At 43.3% G+C, this 25,949-nt stretch overlaps 1 protein-coding gene across 2 annotated transcripts in view; it reads left to right on the forward strand.

Moving 5' to 3' along the window:
* Positions 1-25,949, forward strand: part of zmp:0000001167 (protein phosphatase 1 regulatory subunit 12A) — a 188,428-nt gene that overhangs the window by 116,918 nt on the left and 45,561 nt on the right. Inside the window, exons 13-15 of one of the 2 annotated variants that reach the window (XM_041198067.1) lie at positions 6,095-6,235; positions 7,116-7,274; positions 22,881-22,979. In XM_041198067.1, coding sequence (XP_041054001.1) covers positions 6,095-6,235; positions 7,116-7,274; positions 22,881-22,979 — 399 coding nt within the window. The remainder of the gene's footprint in view (positions 1-6,094; positions 6,236-7,115; positions 7,275-22,880; positions 22,980-25,949) is intronic. The other variant, XM_041198068.1, reaches the window with a different exon arrangement.

The raw sequence follows: 25,949 nt of genomic DNA on the forward strand, positions 1-25,949 counted from the left end.
TACAGGCTTCGATGAGCATCACCTGCTCTCAATTCACACTGAAGCTGGTCCTGGTTTACTCTCAAAGGCACCTGCATTTCTAACATTATCAACAGTTACATGGTGACATGTAGCAAAGATGTGGAATAGCAAATACCCACGATGCCATGCTGTTCATGCTCGTTTTAAGTTCTGACAACTAAATAATTTTCCTAACTCTGTAAATCTTGCACTTTTTAGCTGTCTTTTCCATAAACGTGTGCTTTTTGATATTCCCAGGTAATTCCGATTATGTTAAAATAATTTTAGCCAATAAATAAATCTTTTAAAAATTCAAGGATATTCAAAACCATTGTCACAGTCGGCACTTAAAAGGATGTATCCCTTTAAAATAGAATACAAGCGCACAATTTTCCAAAATGTGTCTTAAAGACATCGACAGAAAATCATACTCCTTTTATGATAAAAGGGGAAGCTTTATGTTTGAGGGGGATGAATAGTCCCTTTGTACTGACGTCAATTGCTGTAATATCTTTCAAAATCAAAGGAAAAAATCCTTTGAAAAGGGAAAAAATGCACATACTGGAAATCTGAAACAAAAACAAAGAATACTATACACCAGGCCAAATCCTACAAGTAAACAGACTAACATAACTGCTGTAAGCTTGTGTCAGAATGTTCACTAGTTCTTTCAACAAGTTGGCACCCCCAAGCTCAACTCCCTGGGGCAGAAATTCGATTGCCCCTGAAAATAGCCCAGGGACTGTAATTTGCGATTAATCCACGGCATTTCCTTCTGATGCATGCAAACCTTGTGCTGCCTGGTCATTTAAATGATAGTAGTGTACAGCTGAATGCAGATAGTAGGGGACCCAGGTTATTGCAAGGCTAATACCATTTAAAGCTAGGCTGCACCTCTTAAGGGGGAGGGTGCATTCTGGTTGCAGCAGCTACTGGATGTGATTCGGGAAGAGAGTGAATATAGTGCGGTAGGGCAGAGAGTGGGCTCCGAGATGCTCTGACACAGCACTGGAGGTCTTGGTGCAAGGGTTGGACAAAAAGTTAGTCCTCTATCCACAGAGTGCAAGGAATTCCTCCACACAAACTTTGCGAAGGCAGTGGAAGCAGATAGCCATCTCTATCAATGTAAGCAGTGTAATCCTGAGGACCTGGATGAAGTGCAGGAAGAAGTTTAATGACTTAACTGCTGAAGGTCAGTGAACTTCATCCTGAAGTACCTCACACCACATCCTTTCTACTCTCCTACCAATAATCTCTATCAGCCATGACTTATGCCACACAGTCACAGCTTCACCTCACCCTCACGCACTTAGCAACACTGCAGGACTCACACCCACATCTCCCAGCTAGTCATTTAAGCCTGGCAGCCACATCACCCAGACACATTGCAATACACCACACCCATTGACACACTTCCCTCCCTTGAGGAGAAATTGGCTCACAAATGGAGGCCACAGCAGGTAACTGGCAGAGAACAGGCATGGCTGCATGTCTTCACTGATGGAGGGTATGGTGCTTGTGCTCATAGGAGTGGCCATGGTTGCGGACATGGCCGCAGTGGGCTGAAACCCTGCTGAGAGTTATACTCACACCTCATCTTCCTTGCCTTTATATTCTTTCATGGGATGTGGGTGTCATTGGCTAGACCAGCATTTATTGCCCATCCCTAATTGTCCTTGGTGGTGGTGAGCTGTCGTCTTCACCCGCTGCAGTCCATGTCAACGTAGGTACACCCACAGTGCTGTTAGGAAGGGAGTTCCAGGATTTTGACCCAGTGATAGTGAAGGAACGGTGCTACTGTTCCAAGTCAGGATGGTGTGTAGCTTGGAGAGGAATTTGCAGGTGGTGATGCATCTGCTGCCCTTGTTCTTCTAGGTGGTAGAGGCCACGGCTTTGGAAAGCGCTGTCCTCGCATTCACTTCCCTCTCACTTTGCAATCTCTTCCAGCTTACAAGCTGCAGGTACTGTAAGGATAATACATTTGCTTTGCCCCCATTGCCCTCACCATACTATAACTTGACCCTTAATCCTCCTTCCTTTCAGACCCACTGTATACTTTAGAGGATGGCTTAGAGGCAAGATCTGCACATAGTGAGACAGCAGACATGAGCGGCCTACAGCCAGGGCAGTCAGAGCTCACCGGAGGGCAAGGTCGCACAAGGGTTCTGCTGCAGAAGACTCTGATGTGGGTGTTGATGGTGCAATGTACAGATGGACAGGCGCACAAATGCTTGGGGCATTGCTGATCTGCTAGAAAACCTGCTGTCACTGTAAAGGAGCATGGAGGAGTCTGGCACAGGGTTTTGCAACACTTGCAAGCCCATCCTATCCAGCATGGAAGTGCTTGCCAACTCCATGAGAACACATGTGGGTTGATGTCTCTGCTTCATTTCAGCACAAGCAGAAGCCATAGAGAGTCTGAGTGCTAGAGTAGGAATCTCAGACTGAAGTTGTGTAGGTTTGGCTTATTGCAATGCAAGCACAGTTTGCTGCCATGCAGGCTCAATCTGCTGCCTTTATAGCTATGGATATCAGTGCTCAAAGAAGTTTGCATTCTCTCGCAGCAGGGCAGCAATCTGTGCTCCAGCCGATGACCAGGATTGCTGAGGTGTCATCCTCAGAGGAGTGGCAGTGGTTTTTTGGAGTACGTACTGGCTATACTCTCTCAGGACGGTGGCATTTGACCTCCCACGACTGCCACTCCACCAGTGCCCTTGCTGTTGCTCATCAGTTAGCCAGCTCAGACTGCTGCCAGTGATGCCAAGATGGTGCAGTCCAAACCTGGGCTTTTTAAGGCCAGAGGTGTGCACGGTTGTTTATCTGCAGCCTCTCCTGCTGAAGTCAGCAGTTTTCCACCAGCCATGTGGGGTAGTAGTGCATTGGAGCACTAAGCCAAGTAAAGGCACATGGAAGCTAGGCAATAAGGGAATGCAAAAAGATAATTAGTTGACTGTGGTATGGAATATTAGATGATTTGTTTGATAAAATTGTTTTGGGATGTTTGTGTTGGCTTTTGTTTCATTATTGTGGCCAAGAAGACGTTGTGATGATCAGTAATAGAGGGAAGGGAAGTTGTAAGACTGATGTTGAATTAGCAATTCGGGTTACGCTCACTGGTACATCTGATGGATGAGCCAATCACTGATGGTTTGGTGCGGAAGGGGATGTGTTAGTTGCCTCCCCCTCAGCTGCTCGCCGTATGCCTGGTAGCAAGGGTAGTGCCCTCATGATGGTGACATTGTGCAGGATTCAGCAGACCAAGATGAATGGTGACAAGCATTCTGAAGAGTACCTCATGGCTCCCCTGGAGTACTCAACTCAGTGCTCTGCTCGATAACATTTTGTGTAGCAGCATGGTTCTCATTATATGCAAGGGTCAGAAACTGGAGTCATGAGCCAGGTGGTCAGCGGATAGCCCTTGTTGTCCATTAGCTTCCCTCTAGCCCTTCCTGGTGGCATAACTGCTAATGGCACTCTGAACTTGCGCAGAATAAAGGCATCATGATTGCTGCCAGGATGACAGGCATTGATGAACATGATTCCTGGTAACAGTGAGAGGTTATCTCTTCAGAGTGTGTTTCAGTGAAAAGTGCCTCTTGGCATCAGTCCTGAACTTACCTTTTATTGGTTAGTCCCTGTGTACCCCTGTTCTGCCGTTGTGATTGAAGTAGAAATAATGCTCATTATTAACTTTTTCCAGTCAGCTTAGTAACTTGTACATTTCCTGTCTCATTAGCCTTTTTTCAAGAATGGTCCAATGTTTTTTAACTGTTGCTTGTAACTCTGTATCCTAACACTAGGAATTAGTCTCATGGGCTTTTTCTCCAGGGTTTGAATGTTGCCCTCATTCCTCAGTGACTAGATCCGAACACAATATTCAGGACACAGCCTGACCAGAGCTCCAAGACTTTGGAAGTATGGTTCAACACACTGTAACTGATGTTCAGGAGTGACTGAATATGATCAATATTGAGTTTACTGCCACAGTACTCCCAGGTCTCATTCAGCCTCTCTCCCAGTTAGTTCAACATTATTCATTTAAGCAATTATGTCTCCACTTTTTTTCTTTCAGTATGTAAGAGCCTGCACTGTATTTTGTTAGATTGAAGTACTTTACCCCATGGTTCCCACACTTTGTTTAGGGGACAGAGCTGTAATGTTATTCAGGAGATGCTCAACAGAGCCTGATCACCCAAAGTGAGGCATGAACTGAATGATCTGTTTTTCATCTCATTTTAAACTCTGGGCACTTGAACAGCCTTTCATACTGGTACAATGAGATGATATCTCTTCAGCTATGTCCCAATAGTCATGCTCAACATCATTGTATGGTTGTAACTTTTGTTTACCTATCTAATAGTTTCTCCCATGCATCAAATGATTCTTTGAGCTCTTAACATGAAACTGGCCCCAAAAGACCAGCAGCATCTGATTAGTTTTAAAGCTCGCTTCAAAATTGTTCTCCTCACCCAGAGCAAAACTTTGCAGTTTTTAAATAGTACAGCTCAAAACCAAATGCTTTTTTGCAGAATCTATTAAAGTTAAGTCTATAATACTTTTCACTCTATTCTGTCTTATTCCTTCTCTTTTCTTCTTGTTCCTCCCTCCCTTACTTCCTCTGAGAAAAGTACTATAATTTTTCTCATGTTATTTCCAGACCACCATTTGCATCTACAGTTTTCCTGATAAACCATTTTCTAAACGTTGGAAGTATACCAGAGAGCAATACCTTGCATTCTCAATCGCTGAGTTTTGAGACACTCCTGATCTTTTGTATTGGACAGACTCTGAGCTCTCCTTCAGCCAGGTTGTAACCACACTTGCATTCATCCAAGTAAAATAAAGAAAAATCTTGCATTTATATAGTGGTTCTCCATATCCTCAGGACACTCCAAGGCACTTTCCAATCAAGGATTTACTTTTGAAGTTCAGCCACTATTGTTGTATGGATGATTACAGCAATCAATTTGCACACAAGGTCTCTCAAGCTAGTAAATGAGTGACTAGACAATCTGTTTTAGTGATGTTGATTGAGGGAAGAATATTGGCCAGTGCTTTGAATGGTAGTTGCAATATCTTTATACTTCCATTCCATTATCATTGTTTGTTGAAACTTATCCAGATCTTTCTCACTGTCATGCTCAGTAGCTCATTCCTCCATTGCCCCTCCCTCAAGCTAATGCTCTGTTATACTGACTGTATCTTTAACGATGCTGTTCTTGCTCCTCAATATCAGCCTCTCATTAGTGTGTTTTATGTTTATTTTCAGTACGTTTTTTGATGTAACCAATACAGTGACATTAACATGTTGAGAACAAAGTAGTGAATATTAAAACAGGTGTTGACTATAATGTGAATATCTACATTACGTTTTCCTATCATTGAAGTTTTAATGCTTTGGTAAAAAATGTTGTGAACTCAGGTTTGCTATTTACTGCTGTGGTGTATTTAGGTAAAATCATCAGGGGCCAAAGAGCAGGTCTGACATTGCATGTTCTTCAGAAACAGCCCACCTGATGGATGCTTGCCACATATTGCCTGCTTGCCTGTTCTTCACCCTAGTTGTGTTACTGTCTTGGAACATACTTTAGCCACTCGTGTCTCATTACCGTCTGTGTGTTGTATCTTAGAGTTCACTTGCTTCTTAGCTCTGAATCTTATGCAGTGCATGGTAATGTTTTTAATTGCAGTATGCCAGCCTCATTCAGTGATAATCCCTTCGCTGTGCATTGAGGTGCCTTTATCATTATTGCAATTGTCTTTATCCTGCGTTAGCCAATGCATTTGCTGTGTCTGTCTGTGTAATTACTGTATATTCACTGTGTGTCAGTCTATTTCTTTCTTGTGCAAAGCAGTCTTTGTATGTGTGGTATACCCTTCCTGCCAGTCTGAATATTTGGAACTTGCCAGACCCCGTACTTCAACATTCAGTTTGTGTGTGTACTGACTGTCTTTCTGTGTATATACTGCCTTCAATCCATGTAAGTCAGGCCTCTGCTTCTGTTCTAACTCCATGCACATAACCTGTGAGTTCATGTATTTATTATGCTGTTCTTTTCCTGCATGTTTGTACACTGTTCTGCCGCTTCACTAGTCACTTCTACCTGAGAGCGATAGGCCGCAGTTATAGTGCACAGGACTTCACAGCTCGTTCCAGAATAATGTCAAGTGTGGCCTCAAACCATAAAGTTACTAACTCTGACTCTGCTTCTACCAACGTCATCGCACTTAAAAGGTACTGGTCATATTGGTTTCTCTCAACATTATATATTATGCGTCAGGAGATGAACTACTGCATTAACAGAACATGCTACTTGGATTAGCATTAGCTTGGATTCCTGTTAAAATCTCCTCTTGGTGGCAGTGGGCTAAAATTAGTCAGTAACTTGGAGAGGAGGAAATCATTCTTTTGGAATTATCCTTTCCGATATTCTCATGAGCCTGTAGTTACGCACAATCTTATCTTGCTGGGTGGTATGCACTGAACATTAGCTGAAATATCAGAACTAGCAGCGTTCATAGTTTTGAGTTCAGGCCTTAGCTCAGTCTGGTGGATCATTTTATGCTGTATAATGAGGCAATGGTTGAATTATTTGTCTTGCTTAATTGTTCAACGGAGGGTTTTGGGATTATAGGAATTGTCCAGAAGTCCTTTTGTGACACAGGCTGTATTTTGAAAGCAACCACTTTTCAACTTGACCTGAAGGAAATAAAACCCACAGGCAAATCCCTTTGCTACCATGAGAGAACCATGTTAACAGGATAAAAGTCAGATACAACAGAGAGGAGAGATAGATAAAGTGGTGCAATCAATGTGTTGACATCCATGTTTTGGAGATTTGTGTCTCAGATTGAATTTGATGGAGAAGTTCAAGTGGGACAAGTAACTGGTGCATTGTTTCCTACCAGACTTCTGCCAGTCTCGGTTAGGGTTAGCTCAGGTCCCAGTGTGAAAGTGCAGTGTCGTGTCTAACCCACTGCACCTGTCAGCCATTTACCTTTTTCCCCAGTCAGTTTCACTGATAGTTCGTTGTTATTGTTTATCTGATATGCTTCCTGTTGGATTTTCTCTTTCTGAAAGAATTTTCTCTTTCCACTATATATTTTTCTGGCAGCTCATCCTTTGGAAGGAGACAGGAAGGTCTTGTCAGCAGTTCTGCCCCAGGTTCTGTCACCACGCTGTCCAGCACAAGCTCTTCCATCAACCCTGCCAGTAACCGGGCCCTGACCATGGGCATCTCAGCAGCATCTACAGCTGGCACTTACACAAGCCGGTAAGAATGTCGTAGCACTATGTTAACCTCATCCTTTCCCCTTCTGTAGTCTGGAAGCCATGGTTCCCATGATCCATGGAGGAACATGTCTGTGATAGGTCCCTGCAAAGCTGTCCATTCTTGTCTTTGATTGTAGTTTCTCGGAGTTAATGCTGACAATTTACAACAAAGTCTTCTCTCTGGCTGTTCTTTCCACCTCTGTCTCTCTCTCTCTCTCTCTGCCCTCACACACAAAAAAAAAATCACAATTTTTTTTCGATTTCATTATTTTATTGCTTTGAGAAAATTCCTCCAATTAAAGATTGGGAAGACTGAAGGCATTGCCTTTGATCCCCACAACAAGCTTTGTCCCCTAGGCACTAGCTCCATCCCTCTCCCTGACAATTGTCTGAGGCTGAACCAAACTGTTTGTAATCTTGGTTTCATATTTGATCCTGAAATGACCACATATGCAAGCCACCATTAAGACCTCCTTTTACCACTTCCGTAAAGTCACCCAATACCCAGTTTGATTCAAAACAACCACATTTGCAGGAAAGATTTGCAGTCTGAGGAACTTCAGCTCAGATGAGCTGGAGTCTGAGCTTTGGGACATTGCAGTGCAACAGGGAGGGAGAAGGTTTACTGGACACTTTTTATTCCAGGAGGCAGTCACACCCCTGAAGTTAAATACTTCAGAGACGCCAATTTTTCCAATGGCTGGGTTCTCGCTCTGCCTCCTGAAAAGTCAGCGTGGATCGTAATCCTGCTCATATCGGCTGCTATGCAGCTACTTAACATTTGGCTGACTGTTAATTGATCAGAGTGAGAATTCTGCCTCCAGCTGGGGAGTAAATATCCCACCTTAGGGTGCTGTTGGCCATCACTTGAGCCTGGCTCTGCTTGGATCAAAGCCAGTCCCCATAGAATGGGAGTAAATGGAAGCCAGGCTGAAGGTAAGTCCAGGTATCAGCAGAAGGCTGGCTGGCAGGCAGGCCCCAGTGAGGGGGTTAGGAGCAGAGTTTGAGAATCCGGGAGGACAAGGGCTAAAGGGGGTATGACAGTGAAGGGAGGGTGCCTCCAATTGGCATAGGTGGTCCCACCCCTTGCCCAACATCTGACCTGCGTAGCTAAAGACAGCAGCTTCCCTCTGCTGTGGTCATATAACAGCAGGTGCGGGATGAGGCACTTAAGTGGATATTAATTGACTACTTAAGGACCTCAACAGGCCCAAGAGTGGGCAGGCTGTTTGACACCTGCACCACCTCCCGTAAAATGGGAAACAGGTCAGGAGCGGACGAGTAGGCGACAGAAAGGCCACGTGTTGTATTTTACAAGCCCTCTACCTTCAAACCCACTGGCGGGTGGACCATAAATTTCTACTCCATATTTGGTCCCTGGTAAGGGATATGAGCCCTGTGACAAAGAATGAGGCAGGTATGGGGATTCATAGGAAATACTGGAGGAGCCTCACCTCTTGCTTTTGTTGAACAGTTTTGTACTCCTTACAGCCTGTTTAAACAAGAGCAGGGACAGTAGGGAGGATGAGCAAACTGACTACAGCACCATTGTACAGGGCACCATTCAACTGGGGGCAGTAAAATGAAATGCGGTGGTAATAGGGAACAGTATAGTTCCTGCTCCTAGTTCTTGTTTTCTGAAGCCAAAGCGTGAGCCCTGAAGGCCTTGTTGCCTTGGGGCTAGGGAGGAACTTACAGTGGGAGGGGAAGGATCCAATTGTCATTTGGGACTGTTGCTTAGAATAATATGTTGTGCAACCAACCAGTGACAAGGCTATTTTAGATTTGGTTCAGTGCAATGAGACAGGATTAAATAATGATCTCATAGTAAAGGACCCACTAGATAAGAGTGATTTTAATGTGTTGGAATATCACATTCAGTTTTAAGATGAGAAACTTGGGTCCAGAGTGTCTTGAACTTAAGTAAAGGCACTTACAAGGGTATGAAAACAGAGTTAGCTAAAGTGGACTGCAAAAATAGATTGAAAAGTCAGATGGAAGATAAAAAGAGCAGACATTTAGGAAGATATCACATAACTCTCAGCAAAGATACTCCATTGAGAAAGAAAGACTTTACGAGAAGGATGCACCACCTGTGGCTAACAAAGGAAGTTGAAAGAAAAGGCATACAATGTTTTGAAGATTAACGGTATGCCAAAGGATTGGTAAAAATTCAGAATCCAACAAAGGGTGCCTAAAAAAATTAAAGAGGGAGAAATTAGAATATAAGAGTAAACAATATGAAAATAGACAGTACGAGCTTCTACAAGTAAATAAAAAAGAAAAATTAAAGTAAACATTGGGTGGAATTTACAGCCCTGATATGGTGTGGGAGCAAAATGTGGCGAGCTGCTCAAAATTCCATTGGCTTCGGCAGGACCGGAAAATCCCGCCAGTGGGAGGGGTGCAAAATTCCACCCATTGGCCCCTTAGAGAATGAGACTGGGAAATTAATGGAAACAAGGAAGTGGCAGAGACTTTGAACAACTATTTGTATCTATCTTCACAGAAATAGGAATTTAGAAGAATGAAAGGTGATCTTATTGAAACACAAGATTTTGAAGGGGCTTGATAGGATGGATGCTGAGAAGATGTTTCCCTTTGTGGAGGAATCTAGAACTAGGAGGCACAGTTTCAGAATAAAGGGTTTCCCTTTTAAGATGAGATGAGGCATTTCTTCTGAGGATGGTGAACCTGTGGAATTTTCTACCCAAGAAAGCAGCAGAGGCTGAGTCACTGAATATATTCAAGGCCCCACTAGATTTTTGAACTATAGAGAGTCGAGCAAATGAGGAACACGCAGGAAAATGCAGTTGAAGCCAGACCAGATTAGCCATGATCCTACTGAATGGTGGAGCAGGCTTGAATAACCATATGACATACTTCTGTTCCTGTTTCTTATGTTCTTATATTCACTCTGCCCATTTGCTGTTGAAGCCCTCATCCATGCTCTTGTTTTCTTTAGACTTGTCTCTTCCAATGCGTTTCTGGCCAGCTCACACATAGTACCTTCTGTAAACTTGAGGTCATTTGGAATCTGCTGCCAGTGTCTTTACTCACTCCTGTGCTTGCTGACCTACATTGACTCCAAGTTAAGCATCACCTCCATTTTAAAATTCTTATTCTCGTTTTCAAGTCCCTCCATTGTCTTGCTCTTCCCTATCCCTGTAATCTCTTCCAGCCCTACAATCCTCAGATATCTACACCCCTCTAATTCTGGCTTCTTGAGCATCCCCTTTTTTAAATTGGTGGCCAAACCTGCAGCTGCCTAGACCTAAGCTGTGGAATTCCTTAAATCTCTCCACCTCCCAGCCTCTGTTTCATCCTTTAAGATGCTCCTTAATAGCTACCTCTCTGACCCAGCTTTCAGCTATCTTCCCTTATATGACTCAGTCTCAAATTATTCTTTTAATACTTCTGAAGCACCTTGGGACATTTTATTACATTAAAGACACTTTATTAATACAAGTTATTGTTGGTATTCCATTGACATTGCTGTTTGCGTTTATTATTTCTTCTGCCTGGTCATGGTGCAGTATTGATGGGAAGAATACATAGCTCAAACTGTGTCATATGTGTTTGTAGGTTGGTAACATGTAATGGTGGAGTTTGAAAGTACCAGTTTGTTAGTACCAGTTTGTTGAAAGCTAGTGATAACTAGATTCAGAGGGATTTGGAACCTTTAAGTACCTAGGACTAGCAGCTCCAGTACACCATGAACAAACGCAAAATAATTAGTAGGGAAGCAAAGGACTGAGAAAAGAAATAATTGGTAAATGGAGTAGTGGTACAGCGTAAGGAACTGGAAAGGAATGTAGAGGTGGTGGATTAATTTATGAAACCATCAAGACTGTTGGGCTGCAGCAAACAGGTTGATAAGGCTCAAGTTCAATAGTAAATAGACAGAATGGCAATCATGTATCATGGCTGTATAAGTGGCGTTGGATCCCACCTGGAACGCTGCCTTCACTATTAATCATGAGATCAGTATTGTGAATAGGAAACTTGGGCTATTTGGCCTCATAATCCGTAAGAGGGAATCCCATTGAGGTACGTAGACTAAAATGATAGAAATAAATTTAGAAGCCTGCCCCAAAAAGATCTGTGGTAGGGCTACAACAAAAGGAAAATTTAGGATGAATATCAGGAATTTCTTTGGGCAAAGATTGATCAAACACATAATGGACTTCCAGGTCGGATAGTAGATGCAAAAAAAAAAAAACCCTGGAATCATTTAAAGAGCTAAGGAACTAGAAGCTGTGAGGAGGGACGACAGAAGCCAGGATGGCCGGATTCTGCATCTATTTTGTGATTACCTTTGAGAGGTCACAGAGGCAGGCAGCAATTATCAGAATTGTTGCAGCGGAGAAGGAGACCATTCAGCCCATGGTGTCTGGGCCAACTCTCCAAATGAGCAATTCACTTAGTGCCATTCTCCCACCTCCTCCCTGTAACCCTGGACATTCTTCCTTTTCAGATAACAGTCCAATTCCCTTTTGAATGCTTCAAATTGAATCTGCCTCCGCCACACACTCAGGCAGTGCATTCCAGGCCTTATCCATTCACCGCATGAGAAAGTTTCTCTCATGTGGCTTTTGCTCATTTTACCAATTACTTTAAATCTGTGTGCTCTTATTTTTGATCTTTTCATGAGTGGGAACAGTTTCTCCCTATCTACTCTGTCCAGACTCTTAATGATTTTGAATACCTCTATCAAATCCCCTCTCAGCCACCTTTTTTGCAAAGAAAACAGTCTAACTTCTCCAATTTATCTTCATAACTGAAGTCCTCATCCCTAGCACCGTTCTCATGAATATTATCTGCAATCTCTCCAGTGCCTTCACATCCTTCCTAACGTGCATTGCCCAGAACTGGACACAATACTCCAGCTGAGGCTGAATTATTTGTTACTCACAATAAGAAGATTGCAGTGAAATAATTAATCCAGGCTGGTCTTTTGGTTCAAGCTGGTTTATTTTCAAGACGACTCCTCAGTACTACTGACTTCTAAGTAGCTTCCTTCCCCCAAAGTATTCCAGCTGTATCTTTTTATTCTATTTAGATGGGATAATCAATGCCCATCACCTATTTAACTAGCAATTGCTTTTAACAAGGTGATTGCCATATTAACAGATTCCCCTCTTTTTATTAAAACTAAAAACTTTGTTTAAAAATGTTTTTAATGTTACACATTTCCACATCAATAATTCCTGAATTTCTTTTACCACAAAAATAAACAATTATAAAAAAACATTTTTTTTCATTCCATCATTAAAAGACACACCTCTTCCAACACATTTAATAATTTCTTACAGCAGGCACTTATTTTCGTAAAACATCTGATAGTTGGTGACTTGTGTGATCCCATTGTATCTTAGAGATCTCTCTAACATCTCTTTTATGTTGGCTTGGTCTATTCTTAGCCTTTTTTCTGTGACACTTTTCATGGAATGAACATTGTCCCAAAGAGACCAGTTATCAACATAACATTCTACGGGCAAACTTTTTCCACATTGCCCTTTATATAATATTTGTCAATATATTAGAAAAGTAAACCCCCATATCTAATGCTTCTACCAAGGCCAGCTAAGATGCTTTTCACTATCCTTTTTATTTTCTTGGCCTCCCAAGCCAGTGGGCAAGATTTATCATTCTTTCCCACCAGGAACATGATAAACCCTGCTGTGCTAGAGTACCCATCTGGAAGATTGGCATGTGAAGCATCACTAAAAATGACCAACCTCATATCTTCTGGATCACCCAAGGCTGGAAACTTGAGCGCACATCTCAGAATTTTTTTTGTGTGTTTTATTTGCTCTCAGAACGTGTTCAACTGTCGCATGTTTCATCATGGTACTCAACTCCAACACATTATAACTCTTTTCTTCTCCGCCGATGCTGCCAGACCTACTGAGTTTTTCCAGGTAATTCTGTTTTTGTTTTGGATTTCCAGCATCCGCAGTTTTTTTGTTTTTATCTCTGTGTTTAATTGACTGCCACTGCTCTTCAAGAAATGCCTACCTCCTTGAAGAAGTTCTGTTCCTCTCTGCGACAAGATTTCCGTATCTCTCTGTTGCCTTGTTCACCTTCATTGCTTTCCATTTCCCTCCTAGTGTTTGACAAGGTGTTTACTAAAACCCGCTTTCACAGCCATATCTCCTTTCTGTGACTGTCTCCGTCTCCGACTTACCCCACGTGGATTTCAACTGAAATTCCACCCCTCATGTTTCGAACCCACCCAGGATTACAGGTATCTCCGGGACATAAAACGTTTCTCGGACTGCTGTTCCCGTCACATTCTGAAATCCACTCAGTGCCATGCGCCGCCATATGAACACACTCGACCTCTCCCTCCAGCAGCACCGCCGTACCCTTTTTCAAAGCTGCGCGTGCCCCCAGTTTCATTTTATCCTTCGGCTCATCCGACGCCTCAACAAGAAACTTTTTCTCTTTCTCTCAAGTGCTAAGGAACGCAAGCTCCAACAACTCATCGACACCAACACCCAGCTAGGACCCTCCACCCCTGCCTGTCCCTCCGTCCCCACCCTTTCTTCCAGTCCCAACCCCAGCCGTGTATTCACTATACCCCCTGACCTTCCCCTCTCCGATGCTGAACGTTCAGTGCTCAGCAAAGGACTTAGTTTCATACCCTTACGCCCTCACCTCAATGAATTTCGGGCTCGGCATGATACTGAACTCTTCTTCTGCCGTCTTCGTCTCCGGGCTCACTTCTTTGGGCAGGAGTCCTCTCCCAGTTCAACGGATCCTTTTACCCATCTCCAATATTCTCCCTCCACCTGGACCCCTCCCTCTGGATTCTTACCTTCTCTCGATCTTTTCATTGAGAACTGTCGGCGCGACATTAGTCGTCTCAATTTCTCTGCTCCTCTCACCCATTCTAACCTGTCTCTCCCTGAACTTACTGCACTCCATTCTCTCAGGTCCAACCCTGACATTGTCATCAAACCCGCTGACAAGGGTGGTGCTGTTGTTGTCTGGCGCACTGACCTCTACCTCGCAGAGGCTGAGCGTCAACTCGCAGACACTTCCTCCTACCTCTCCCTGGACCATGACCCCACCACTGAACATCAAGCCACTGTTTCCAGGACAGTCACTGACCTCATCTCCTCTGGGGATCTCCCTCCCACAGCTTCCAACCTGATAGTCGCCCAACCTTGGACGGCCCGCTTCTATCTTCTACCCAAAATCCACAAACAGAACAGCCCTGGTAGACCGATCGTCTCAGCTTGCTCCTGCCCCACAGAACTCATTTCTCGTTATCTTGACTCCCTTCTCTCTCCCCTTGTCCAGTCCCTTCCCACCTACATCCGTGATTCCTCTGACACCTTACGTCACATCAACAATTTCCAGTTCCCTGGCCCCTACCGCTTCCTCTTCACCATGAACGTCCAATCCCTCTACATCTCCATCCCCCACCAGGATGGTCTGAGGGCCCTTAGCTTCTTCCTCGAACAGAGGCCCGAACAATCCCCATCCACCACTACTCTCCTCCGTCTGGCTGAACTTGTTCTCACGCTGAACAATTTCTCCTTCAACTCCTCTCACTTCCTCCAAATAAAAGGTGTGGCTATGGGTACCCGCATGGGCCCCAGCTATGCCTGTCTCCTTATGGGGTATGTGGAACATTCCTTGTTGCAGTCCTACTCCGGCCCCCTTCCACAACTCTTTCTCCGGTACATCGATGATTACTTCGGTGCCGCTTCATGCTCTCGTCAGGACTTGGAAAAATTTATTAATTTTGCTTCCAATCTCCACCCCTCCATTTTCACGTGGTCCATCTCTGACACTTCCCTTCCCTTCCTTGACCTCTCTGTCTCAATCTCTGGTGATAGACTGTCCACCAATATCCATTACAAACACACCGACTCCCACAGCTATCTCGACTACAGCTCCTCACACCCCGCTTCCTGTAAGGACTCCATCCCATTCTCTCAGTTCCTTCGCCTCCGTCGCATCTGTTCCGATGATGCTACCTTCAAAAACAGTTCCTCTGACATGTCCTCCTTCTTCCTTAACCGAGGTTTTCTACCCATGGTCGTTGACAGGGCCCTCAACCGTGTCCGGCCCATCTCCCGCGCATCCGCCCTCACGCCTTCTCCTCCCTCCCAGAAACATGATAGGGTCCCCCTTGTCCTCGCTTATCACCCCACCAGCCTCCGCATTCAAAGGATCATCCTCCGACATTTCCGCCAACGCCAGCATGATGCCACCACCAAACACATCTTCCCTTCACCCCCCTTATCGGCATTCCGTAGGGATCGCTCCCTCCGGGACACCCTGGTCCACTCCTCCATCACCCCCTACTCCTCAACCCCCTCCTATGGCACAACCCCATGCCCACGCAAAAGATGCAACAACTGCCCCTTCACTTCCTCTCTCCTCACCGTCCAAGGACCCGAACACTCCTTTCAAGTGAAGCAGCATTTCACTTGCATTTCCCCCAACTTAGTCTACTGCATTCGTTGCTCCCAATGTGGTCTCCTCTACATTGGAGAGACCAAACGTAAACTGGGCGACCGCTTTGCAGAACACCTGCAGTCTGTCCGCAAGAATGACCCAAACCTCCCTGTCGCTTGCCATTTTAACACTCCACCCTGCTCTCTTGCCCACATGTCTGTCCTTGGCTTGCTGCATTGTTCCAGTGAAGCCCAACGCAAACTGGAGGAACAACACCTCATCTTCCGACTAGGGACTTTACAGCCTTCCGGACTGAATATTGAATTCAACAACTTTAGGTCGTGAGCTCCCTCCCCCATCCCCACCCCCTTTCTGTTTCCCCCTTTTTTTTTTCCAATAAATTATAAAGATTTTCCTTTTCCCACCTATTTCCATTATAAAAAAAATGCTCTCCCCACCCCCACTAGAGCTATACCTTGAGTGCCCTACCATCCATTCTTAATTAGCACATTCGTTTAGATAATATCACCAACTTTAACACCTATGTGTTCTATTGTACTATTGTCGTTGACATCTTTTGATGATCTGCTTCTATCACTGCTTGTTTGTCCCTACAACCACACCCCCCCCTCCACCTCTCTGTCTCTCTATCTCTCCGCCCCCCACACACACACCTTAAACCAGCTTATATTTCAGCTCTTTACTGGACTCGAACTCAAGTTCTGTCGAAAGGTCATGAGGACTCGAAATGTCAACTCTTTTCTTCTCCGCCGATGCTGCCAGACCTACTGAGTTTTTCCAGGTAATTCTGTTTTTGTTTTGGATTTCCAGCATCCGCAGTTTTTTTGTTTTTTTTACATTATAACTAGCGTCAGGCCTAGTCTGAGAGCACAACCAGTTTAACTGCCCAGTAAAGCTTCTCAACTGTTCAGTTTCTTCCTTGGTAGAAGGATCCTCTTTGTGAGGATCTACCACGAGTTATTGGGATATGATTAACATTTTCTAGATAAGATTGTTCATACAATTTCACTCCCAACTTGCTCTGCTTAATGTCTAAATCTATGTATTTAAAGGCCCCTGAAGCCTGACCTCCAACCTAGGACGCCTGTATCTTCTCAATTACCCATTGTTAAAATTCTACAGGACCTCCCCATAGGAAAGCATCAACATGCATGATAAAGATTCCAGCTAGTTTCTCCCTATGATACCAGTAGACATCACGGGGTCTACCTTTAACTGACTGCAACTTGTTTTCAACAGGACCTCACAGAAAAATGCCACTCTCTTGATGCATCATTCAACCCACTTGTTCAATTTCCATAGCTTTCCTTCTACATACCTGGCTTCTTTGGGTAGTTTCAAAAAAAAACTTTCCTTTGAACTTCTCCCCCTGTAAAAACGCAGCCTTTATATCACTCGATTTGCACCCCCAGGCATAGGATGCCAAAATAGCTTAAAAAAAATCTTCAAACTCACTTTCCCCACAGTAGATGAGACCGCTCTGACATCCTGATCTCCTACTCTCTCTCTTCAAAGCCGCGGGCTACTAATTTCGCTTTGGCCTTATTTGTGCTGTCTGGGAGTACCTTTTCTGTGCAGATTCATCTGTGAAATAAAGCTGGCTGTCTTCAGTCAGATATTTCAGAATATACCCCAAATTCCTTCCAAATTTCTAACTCTGTTTTGCTTCCTTTATCAGCTTACTTTCCAATTTGCTGCAGCTACTAGCATCACTCATTCAAAAGGACTTCTACATCCATTGAGATTGCTAGCTTGCTCTCTAGTCCTCCTTGTTAAGCTACACCCTCTACTCACATTCATCTCCCTTTCTGGACTGCTACTATATGATTGTCCTCCCATGTGAACGGAACTCTGTTCACAAGTCTGTGATTTTTTTTCTAGGGTCACAACCACTTTCTGATCTCCTGTCAGAACTCATACTGTGCTTTCTAGGTTTCCACATTTTTACCTCGATTTGCCAATCAATAGGTCTTGTCTCCGGTCCTTCATCCTGCACATTTAGCCAATGTTTGTATTTACCAGTGGCTTTTCCTGCTCTTCCTATGATAGTGGCATCCCTCCACACACTGGCCCCTTCTGGCATGTAGTTACCTTTGTTCCTACTTTGGGTGGTTGCCCCTTTTGGATGAATAGCATTGTCCTGTACCTCAGTGTTACTTTGTTCATAGTCAGTCAATCCTGTATCTGCCATCGTCTGCTCCTCATAACTACCCAGTGTTTGTGTATGTGAAGTGCATGTGCTTCCTCACATTCTATGTCCTGTTCAGAGCCTGTAAAGGTATAGTCAGTACCAATTAACCGTGAAAAATGTACTCTAACAGTTTGATGACTGTTTGACAATTACTACTTCCCAATCACTCCTTATAACCTTGCCAGGTCCTTTCCACTCTTTCTGGCTTTCCCTTTTATAATATACCATGTCTTCTTGTCTAAGCTGTATTCCTGATGGTCTTATGCAGTGATGTAGGGCCCGCCGAATTTTCTCCAAAACCTCAGCTTTAATGAACGCTTTGCATGAGGGCAGTAAGCTTTCAGATGGGCAGAAAAGGTGGAGCTAAGGCTAGACCCTTCTTGAGTAGGGGGAGCACCTGACAACACCAAAGGTAACTTTGGATTTCTTCCGTACACCAACTGGTAGGGACTGTACCCCCTAACCATTTGCAGAGAGTTCTTTGCATGCACCGCCCATCCTAGCGCCGTTTGCAGTTTACAATCTGGTTGATCGGCTAATATTTTATGTATCACGTCATCTATTACTGCATGGTTTCTTTCACAAAGACCGTTACTAAATGGGCTCTCAGCTGCAGTGTGCATAACTATGATATTTAAATCTTCGCACATATTTCAAAATTCCTTATTGGCAAATTCCCCACCATTATTGGTGAGGAACTTCATTGCTGTTCCTAATCCTATTCCTACCCATTTCTCCATGACCTTATCGACAATGGTCCTTTTGAATTTACTATGTGTCACAGTGCTAAATCTGGTTGCCACATCAATGAAGTGTAGTGAAAAATACCCCTCCCCTTGTCCCAAAATTTCAAGTCTATTGCCACTGCATCATTAAACTCCCTGGCTAGTGGCAAGCTCACAACAGGTCACGGTGGTGTCTTGAGATATTGAAGGCAAATTTCACACTCAGCAGTGATTTGTTCAATAAGATAATCATATCCTTTAATCGGTCACCCCTGCATCTTGAAGAAGTAGAGTCTTCAGTTTCTATGCCACGGGATGTGCAAACTGTCTATGTAATTTCCAAATGATCTTTTTATCCACCAAATTCTTATTCTCAGTAGTTAACAAAACTTCCATGAACTTTTTGATGAGAAATCTCTGGCTTCCTTTGTGGCCAGTAGTAATGGCCTGACTGATTAACATTTTTACCAAACATGACTGCTCTATCTTTCTTCATATCTAGCATCATCTGAGTTGCCTTCATTTGCAGCTCAACTCAACAATAGTGGTATCTCGCTAGAAACCACATCAGTACTGATAAACAGATTGATCCCTGCTGTCTTACAAGGGTGGACCACCCATTTGGAGGATGTTAATGTATTGTCATCTCCGATCCTGAAGCAGGTAGAGCTTTCATACTCCTTGACCTTCCATCGGTCTGCCTCATTGAAAGGCTCCAGGAAGCAGTCTAACCAGTCCATGCTGCTCACCGTAGGAGTGCAACCACTGTCCAGAACTGCACAGTTGAAGGAATCTACCATCAAGATACTCATCACCGGATTTCAGTGATCAATACAATTCCATCATAGCAGTCACCATCATAGTTTTCAGTTTCAAATGAATCTGTCTCATGGTTCACTTCAAAAACACGATTCCTTCCCTGTGGGCAGTTCATTGCGTAATGATACTGGGAATCACACCAAAAACACCGATTAACCATTCCCCATGCATTTTTTGGGTTTAAATGCCTACGGTCACCGTCCCAGATACACTTTTTGTCCCGATTCTCAAATTGGCTAGGGTCACGACAATTTTCAGACCCCTTTGTCATTAACTCCAGCTTTGTATTGGAATCTTCATCTAATATTTGGTCGACCTCAAAATTCAGCCACCATTGAATCCTCTATCCTTTGTTTCACAGCATAGATGTTCACATTTGCTAAGAATGTGGCTGGGAACGACTGTTTCCCCAGAAATCTTTTCAGGGCAGCAGCCTTTTAATCTTGGAGAAGCTCATCTCCCCCAGGATTGAGCCCCCGTTAGTACTAAAAGACTATCAACGTGAGAAATGCGAGCACAGTCCAGTAATTTAAATGCCAATACCGATTCTGGAATTTCAAGTTCAAATCTTTGTAGTCTCCTGTTCCATTTGTCAAAATCCATGATATATTCTTCCACGGACTGATCATCTGATTTCCTAAACCTATCAAAGATTGTCCAAGCTTCATAAGCTTCCAATCCTTTTCGTAAAACTTATACAAAACATGCAAAAGAAGGTTCAATCCCTCTTCATGATCCAAATCGTCCACTTTCCACTCTGAAAATACCTTACTCCTTATCTTTCTTTTGGCTGGGAATGATAATGCCAAAGCCATACCTTGCTTCTTCCGGGGTATGAAAGTAACCTGGATCTACGTTTCAACTTCAGCCTTCCATTACTGATAAGGTTCAGTGTCAGAAAAAAATTGGTGGATAGTCATAGCTTGCAATTTTGCACCATCCTTCTGCCATTCCATAACTTAAATTGTTAGCAACAGTACACTTCTTTTCCCTCAGAGGACTGAGACAGAAAGCTTCGTATAGAGCAATCAAAGCTTAAAGTTCATCCTCTGCTCCCATGTTACTCACAATAAGAGGTTGTGGTGGAAGAATTAATCCAGGCTGGTCTTTTGTTTCAAGCTGGTTTATTTTTCAAGATAACTCCTCAGTGCTACTGACTTTCAAGTAGCTTGCCCCCACATCAAAGTGTTCCAGCTGTATCTTTTTATACTATTTAGATGGGATAATCAATGCCCATCACCTGTTTAACTAGCAGTTAAAACTACCTGTTTTAACAAGGTGATTGCCATATTAACATTAGTGACCTATACAAGTTCAACCTCTTTGCTCTTGTACTCTATGCCCCTATTAAAAATGCCTAGAAAACTACACTTTATTAACCGTGTGCTCAACCCCTGTCCTTCCACAGTCAATGATTATGCACATATAGACCCAGGTCCCTCTGCTGCTGCACTCCTTTTAGAATTGTGACCTTCATTTTATATTGTTTCTCTCTGTTCTTCCTACCAAGTGAACCACTTCACATGTATCTGCATTGTACTTCATATTGAAACACAGGATCCTGAGGAGATTTGATAAGGTAGATATCGCAAGAATGTTTCCATTTGTAGGAGGGACTAGAACCAGGGGATACATTTTAAGAATAAGATGTCAACCGTTTAAGAGGGTGACCAGGATAATTTTTTCTCTGAGGGTCATGGGTCTCTTTCCCAGAAAGCAGTGGAGGCTGGGTCATTGAATTTATTCAAGGCTGAGTTAGACAGATACTTTATAGACAAGGGTTATGTGGAGCAGACAGCAAAGTGGAGATGAGACCACAACCAGGTCAGCCATGATCTTATCAAATGAGGGAGCAGGCTCAAAGGTCTGAATGACCTACTCCTGCTCCTAAGTCCTATGTCCTTGTGTTCATCTGCCGACTGTCTGCCCATTCCACCAACTTGTCTATGTCCTTTTGAAATTCTACACTGTCCTCTTCACAGTTATGAAATATGTTTACGGTATTGGAATTTAGGCCATGAGCAGAGTGCCTGGTGCTCCATGATTTTGCAGCTGTAAACTTTGCTTTCAAATTTCTCCCCTACTGTTTTTCTAAAAGAGGATACATTGAGGTGATTCAGTTTGCTGCATTTGTTGCCCATGCCATGCATGTGCAGTTCCAGTGTTTTACTCCATTACGTCATTGCGGGCAACAGAGTAGGCAGTGGCCATAAATAAAGAAGGAACAGCATGGTGGCGCTTTTACTCGGCTTAGTTAAGAAAATAAAGGTCAGGATACTGGAATGTTCCTCCTCTCCATCCTTTTTTTGGAGAAGCCTCTGCCTCCCTCCCTCCACGCCCCGAGCCCTTCATCAACACCAGCTGTCCTGGAATGAAGTTCAACTGGGAGCCTTAAACTAACCTGCTAACGGGAGTGGGAGGGAAGGTTGCACCACACATGCAAATACATCCCTGGCCTGTCGCCTGCCTTGGTGCTTTTTTAAAAAAAAAATCTCGGTTCGGGACAACTTCATAGCTGAGGCCTAACTTGGGAGCTTGGGTATCGCCTCCACCTCCTGCCCATTGGCTCCCTACCCCCCTCATTGCCCAATGGGTGACATGCCTGTCAATCAGACCATCACCATAGCATACTATCCCTTGTCCGAAAAAGCTTTCTGGCAGGCTAGGAACAGTGGAGTGACATCACTGGATTTCTGCACATGCACGGACCAGTGCGCATGCGCAGATGGGTGTCGGTAGCCATTTTGTGTTGGCAGAAGACAGAGTGGATTCAGTTGAGAGTTTGAAAATTATAAAAAAAGATTGATAAAATTTGTTGAGACAGATTGATGAATGTGGTACAAAAACAAAAATAGAAATACTTGCTGCAGGTCTGGCAGCATCGGTGGAGAAGAGCACAGTTGACATTTCAAGTCCTCATGACCCTTCAACAGAACGAAGTAAATTTTTAGCCTATTTTTACTTCGTTCTGTTGAAGGGTCATGAGGACTCGAAACGTCAGCTGTGCTCTTCTCCACCGATGCTGCCAGACCTGCTGAGTTTTTCCAGGTATTTCTGTTTTTATTTCTGTTTTTGTTTTTGTTTTGGATTTCCAGCATCCGCAGTTCTTTGCTTTTATTGTTGTTGAATGTGGTAGAGGGTTCAAATGGAGGCTACAAGTTATGGTTCAGTGGATAAAGGACCTACTCAATGTGAGACTGAGTCACCAGTTTCAGTGGGCGGAAGGCAAATTTGGCTGGATAAATCTGATTTACAACTTGGATCCTGGCTTACAGTTGATAATTTGCCATGGACTTGAATTTAAAACATGATGTAAACACTTTGTCAAGTTTGCCCAAAGGATGATATTGCACAGATCACACTAGTGGCACATTGTACTTGGTGCAGGAGAACACTCGTTCACATGCCTGCCTTTTTTTCTTCATACCCACAGCTCCCTGACTCGGAACCAAGCTGGAAATGGAGCAGGAAAAGAGAGTAATCCTACCACACAAGGCGATGGTTCTGGCACTGAGAACCGTGAGAGACGCAGGTACCAGCTATAAATGAAATTATGGAACGATGTGTGCTTGAGAATGATTAAATGCTGAAGCAGGTTACTTTGTATATATACTGATTGTTGTTCTGATGTTTGCACTGTTTAACTGCACTGTTGTTTAACTGAGTTGTAGTTTTGCTGAAAGAAAGGACTTTGATATTGAAGTGTTATGTCACCAATTGAATCCCTTTAAGAATAGAATCTAGTGTCATTAAAACTCCTACCTAACATAAGGTTACCAGTCTCAATCCAATTCCTTATGGGTATGGGCTCACAACACAAAATTGTGTCTACATTGTACTGGTTGGAATCACATTGGAAGGTGCTTGAAAAACTCTGCTCTTTCTCACCTGCTGCTTAACACTTTGAGTCACTTAACATGGACAACTCCAGAGCTGGGACCAGGCATGTCTAACTATGAAGTTGCCATCGTATTTGTATTCTGACCATATTATGTGTCCTTTGATTGATGCCTTGCCCAAGGTTGCCCAAGACTCCACTCTATTTCCCAACCCATTTGTTCTCCTTATCAAGAGCAAATTATCATCCAACTCTCTCTGTTCCCTTACTGATGATGTCACTCGACTAGAACAGCTCCCTTCAGGTGGCACACGCTCAAAGCTCAAAACTCGTTTTCTTGCAGTACTGAGCGCTTAAGTTCTAAAAGAAGGCCTACTATAACCTTCTCAATGCAACTAGGGATGGGCAAGAAATGCCAGCTTTTCCTGCAATGCCTACAACCCGAGAATTCATTTTATTAAACTGTGCTATCGGGAGTAGGATTTGTATCCTGTGTCCAAAAGAAAAAATATGTCTATTTTATATCATACAATCTTTAAAATAACTAGAATTGAAATAGGAGCCGCTTATCACTACCAAACTTCTTAATGGAATTGAGAAACCTGCTGTTCGTGACAAATGGGCCTGGTTATTTGACCTGTAAATTTGTTAAAAGTCCAGACGCTTTGATATACATGCTGATGAAATCATACATGGTACCATAGAATTATTATGACGCAGAAAGAGGCCATTCAGCTCATTGTGTCTGTGCCGACCAAAAAAAGAAACTAGTCGCTCATTTTAATCCCACTTTCCAGCACATGGTCCATAGCCTTGCAGGTGGCAGCACTTCAGATGCAAATTCAAGCACCTTGTTACTGAGTTGAGTGTTTCAGCCTCAACCACCAATTCAGGCAGTGAATTCCAAATGCCCAACAGCCTCTGAGCAAAAAGGTTTTTCCTTATGTTCCCTCTAATCCTTCTTTCAATCACCTTAAATCTGTTCCCCTTGGTAATTGACACCTCTGCTAGGGGAAACAGGTCTTTCCTATCTAGGCCCCTCATAATTTTGTACACCTCAGTTAGGTCACCCTCAGACTCCTCTGTCCTAAGGACAATAGCCCTAGCCTATCCAATCTTTCCTCATAGCTGCAATTTTCAAGTCCTGGCAACATTCTTGTAGATCTCCTCTGCACACCTCTCCACAGCAATTATGTCCTCCCTGTAATGTGGTGACCAAAACTATACACAAAATTCCTGCTGTGGCCTAACCAACATTTTATACAGTTCCAACATTACATCTCTGCTTTTGTATTCAGTACCTCATCCAATAAAGGAAAGCTTTCCATATGCTTTCATTACCACTTATCCACCTGCCCTGCCATCTTCAGGGACCTGTGGACATGCACTTCAATGTCTCTCTCTTCCTTAACCCCTCTCAATATCCTCCCATTTATTGAGCAATCCCTTGCTTTTTTCTCTTGCCCTAATGCATTACCTCACACTTTTCTGGTTGAATTCCATTTGCCACTTTTTTGCCCACTCAACCAAACCATTGATATAATTATGGAGACAACAGCTAACTCTTCACTATCAACTACATGGCCAACTTTTGTGTCATCTACAAATTTCCAGATCATGCCTAACTACATTTAAGTCTAAATCATTAATATATACAACAAACAGAAAGGGCCCTGTGGAACGCCACTGGAAACCGCTTTTGATTCGCAAAAACATCCATCAACCATTACCCTTTGTTTCCTGTCATTGAGCCAATCTTGGATCCAACTCACCACCTTCCCCTGTATCCCATGGGATCTCACTTTTCTAACCAGTCTGCCATGTGGGACCTTGTCAAATGCCTTACTAAAATCCATGGAGATAGCATCCACTGCACTACCCTCATTAATCCCCCTTGTTACTTACTTAAAAATTTGATTAACTTAGTAAGACATCATCTTCCCATAAAAAACCATGCTGACTATCCCTGATCAATCATGCCTTTGTAAGTGACAGTATATCCTATCTCAGAATTGATTCCAACGATTTTCCCACCACTGATGTCAGACTGACCAGCCTATATAAATAAAACATTAATAGATATGGGACACATTAAATGTGAGATATGCTCATCAATGTGGAATACAAACATCAACCATTATGTATTTGAGTTTAACAGATTGGTGTACTTTGAAATAAACTTGCAGGGGAGTGAGACTGACTGGATTGGTCCGCAGGGGGCCAGCATGGTCTTGATGAGCTGAGTGGTCTCTTGCAGTGCCATAAATGACTCTATAACTCTATGGATGGGCACTTGAAGGAAAACTGCTTACTTAGAGGCCTTGGAGTTTGGAATGCATAGGAAATATGTTTTATTATCAGGGAATCTGTATAATTCTAATTCAGCAGCTACAATTGTCTTTAAATATCACATGGTATTTCAAAAATGGATGCCAATTCATAGGAGAAAATATCAGGAGTAATGAACAAACATTTCATCAAAAAAGTGGATGTTAAGTAGGAGGTGGCGATTTGAGTGGTAATTCCAGAATATCAGCTTGATAAGGTGAAGGGTATTCATCCAAAAGCCTTATGGATTATCAGATTCTATAATAAATATACTCTGCAGAAGATATATTTAAACCCTTGTGGATTGTATGTTTACTATTTAAGTAGCACATTCAA

The sequence above is a fragment of the Carcharodon carcharias genome, chromosome 10, assembly GCF_017639515.1.
Source record: "Carcharodon carcharias isolate sCarCar2 chromosome 10, sCarCar2.pri, whole genome shotgun sequence".
Taxonomy (NCBI): domain Eukaryota; kingdom Metazoa; phylum Chordata; class Chondrichthyes; order Lamniformes; family Lamnidae; genus Carcharodon; species Carcharodon carcharias.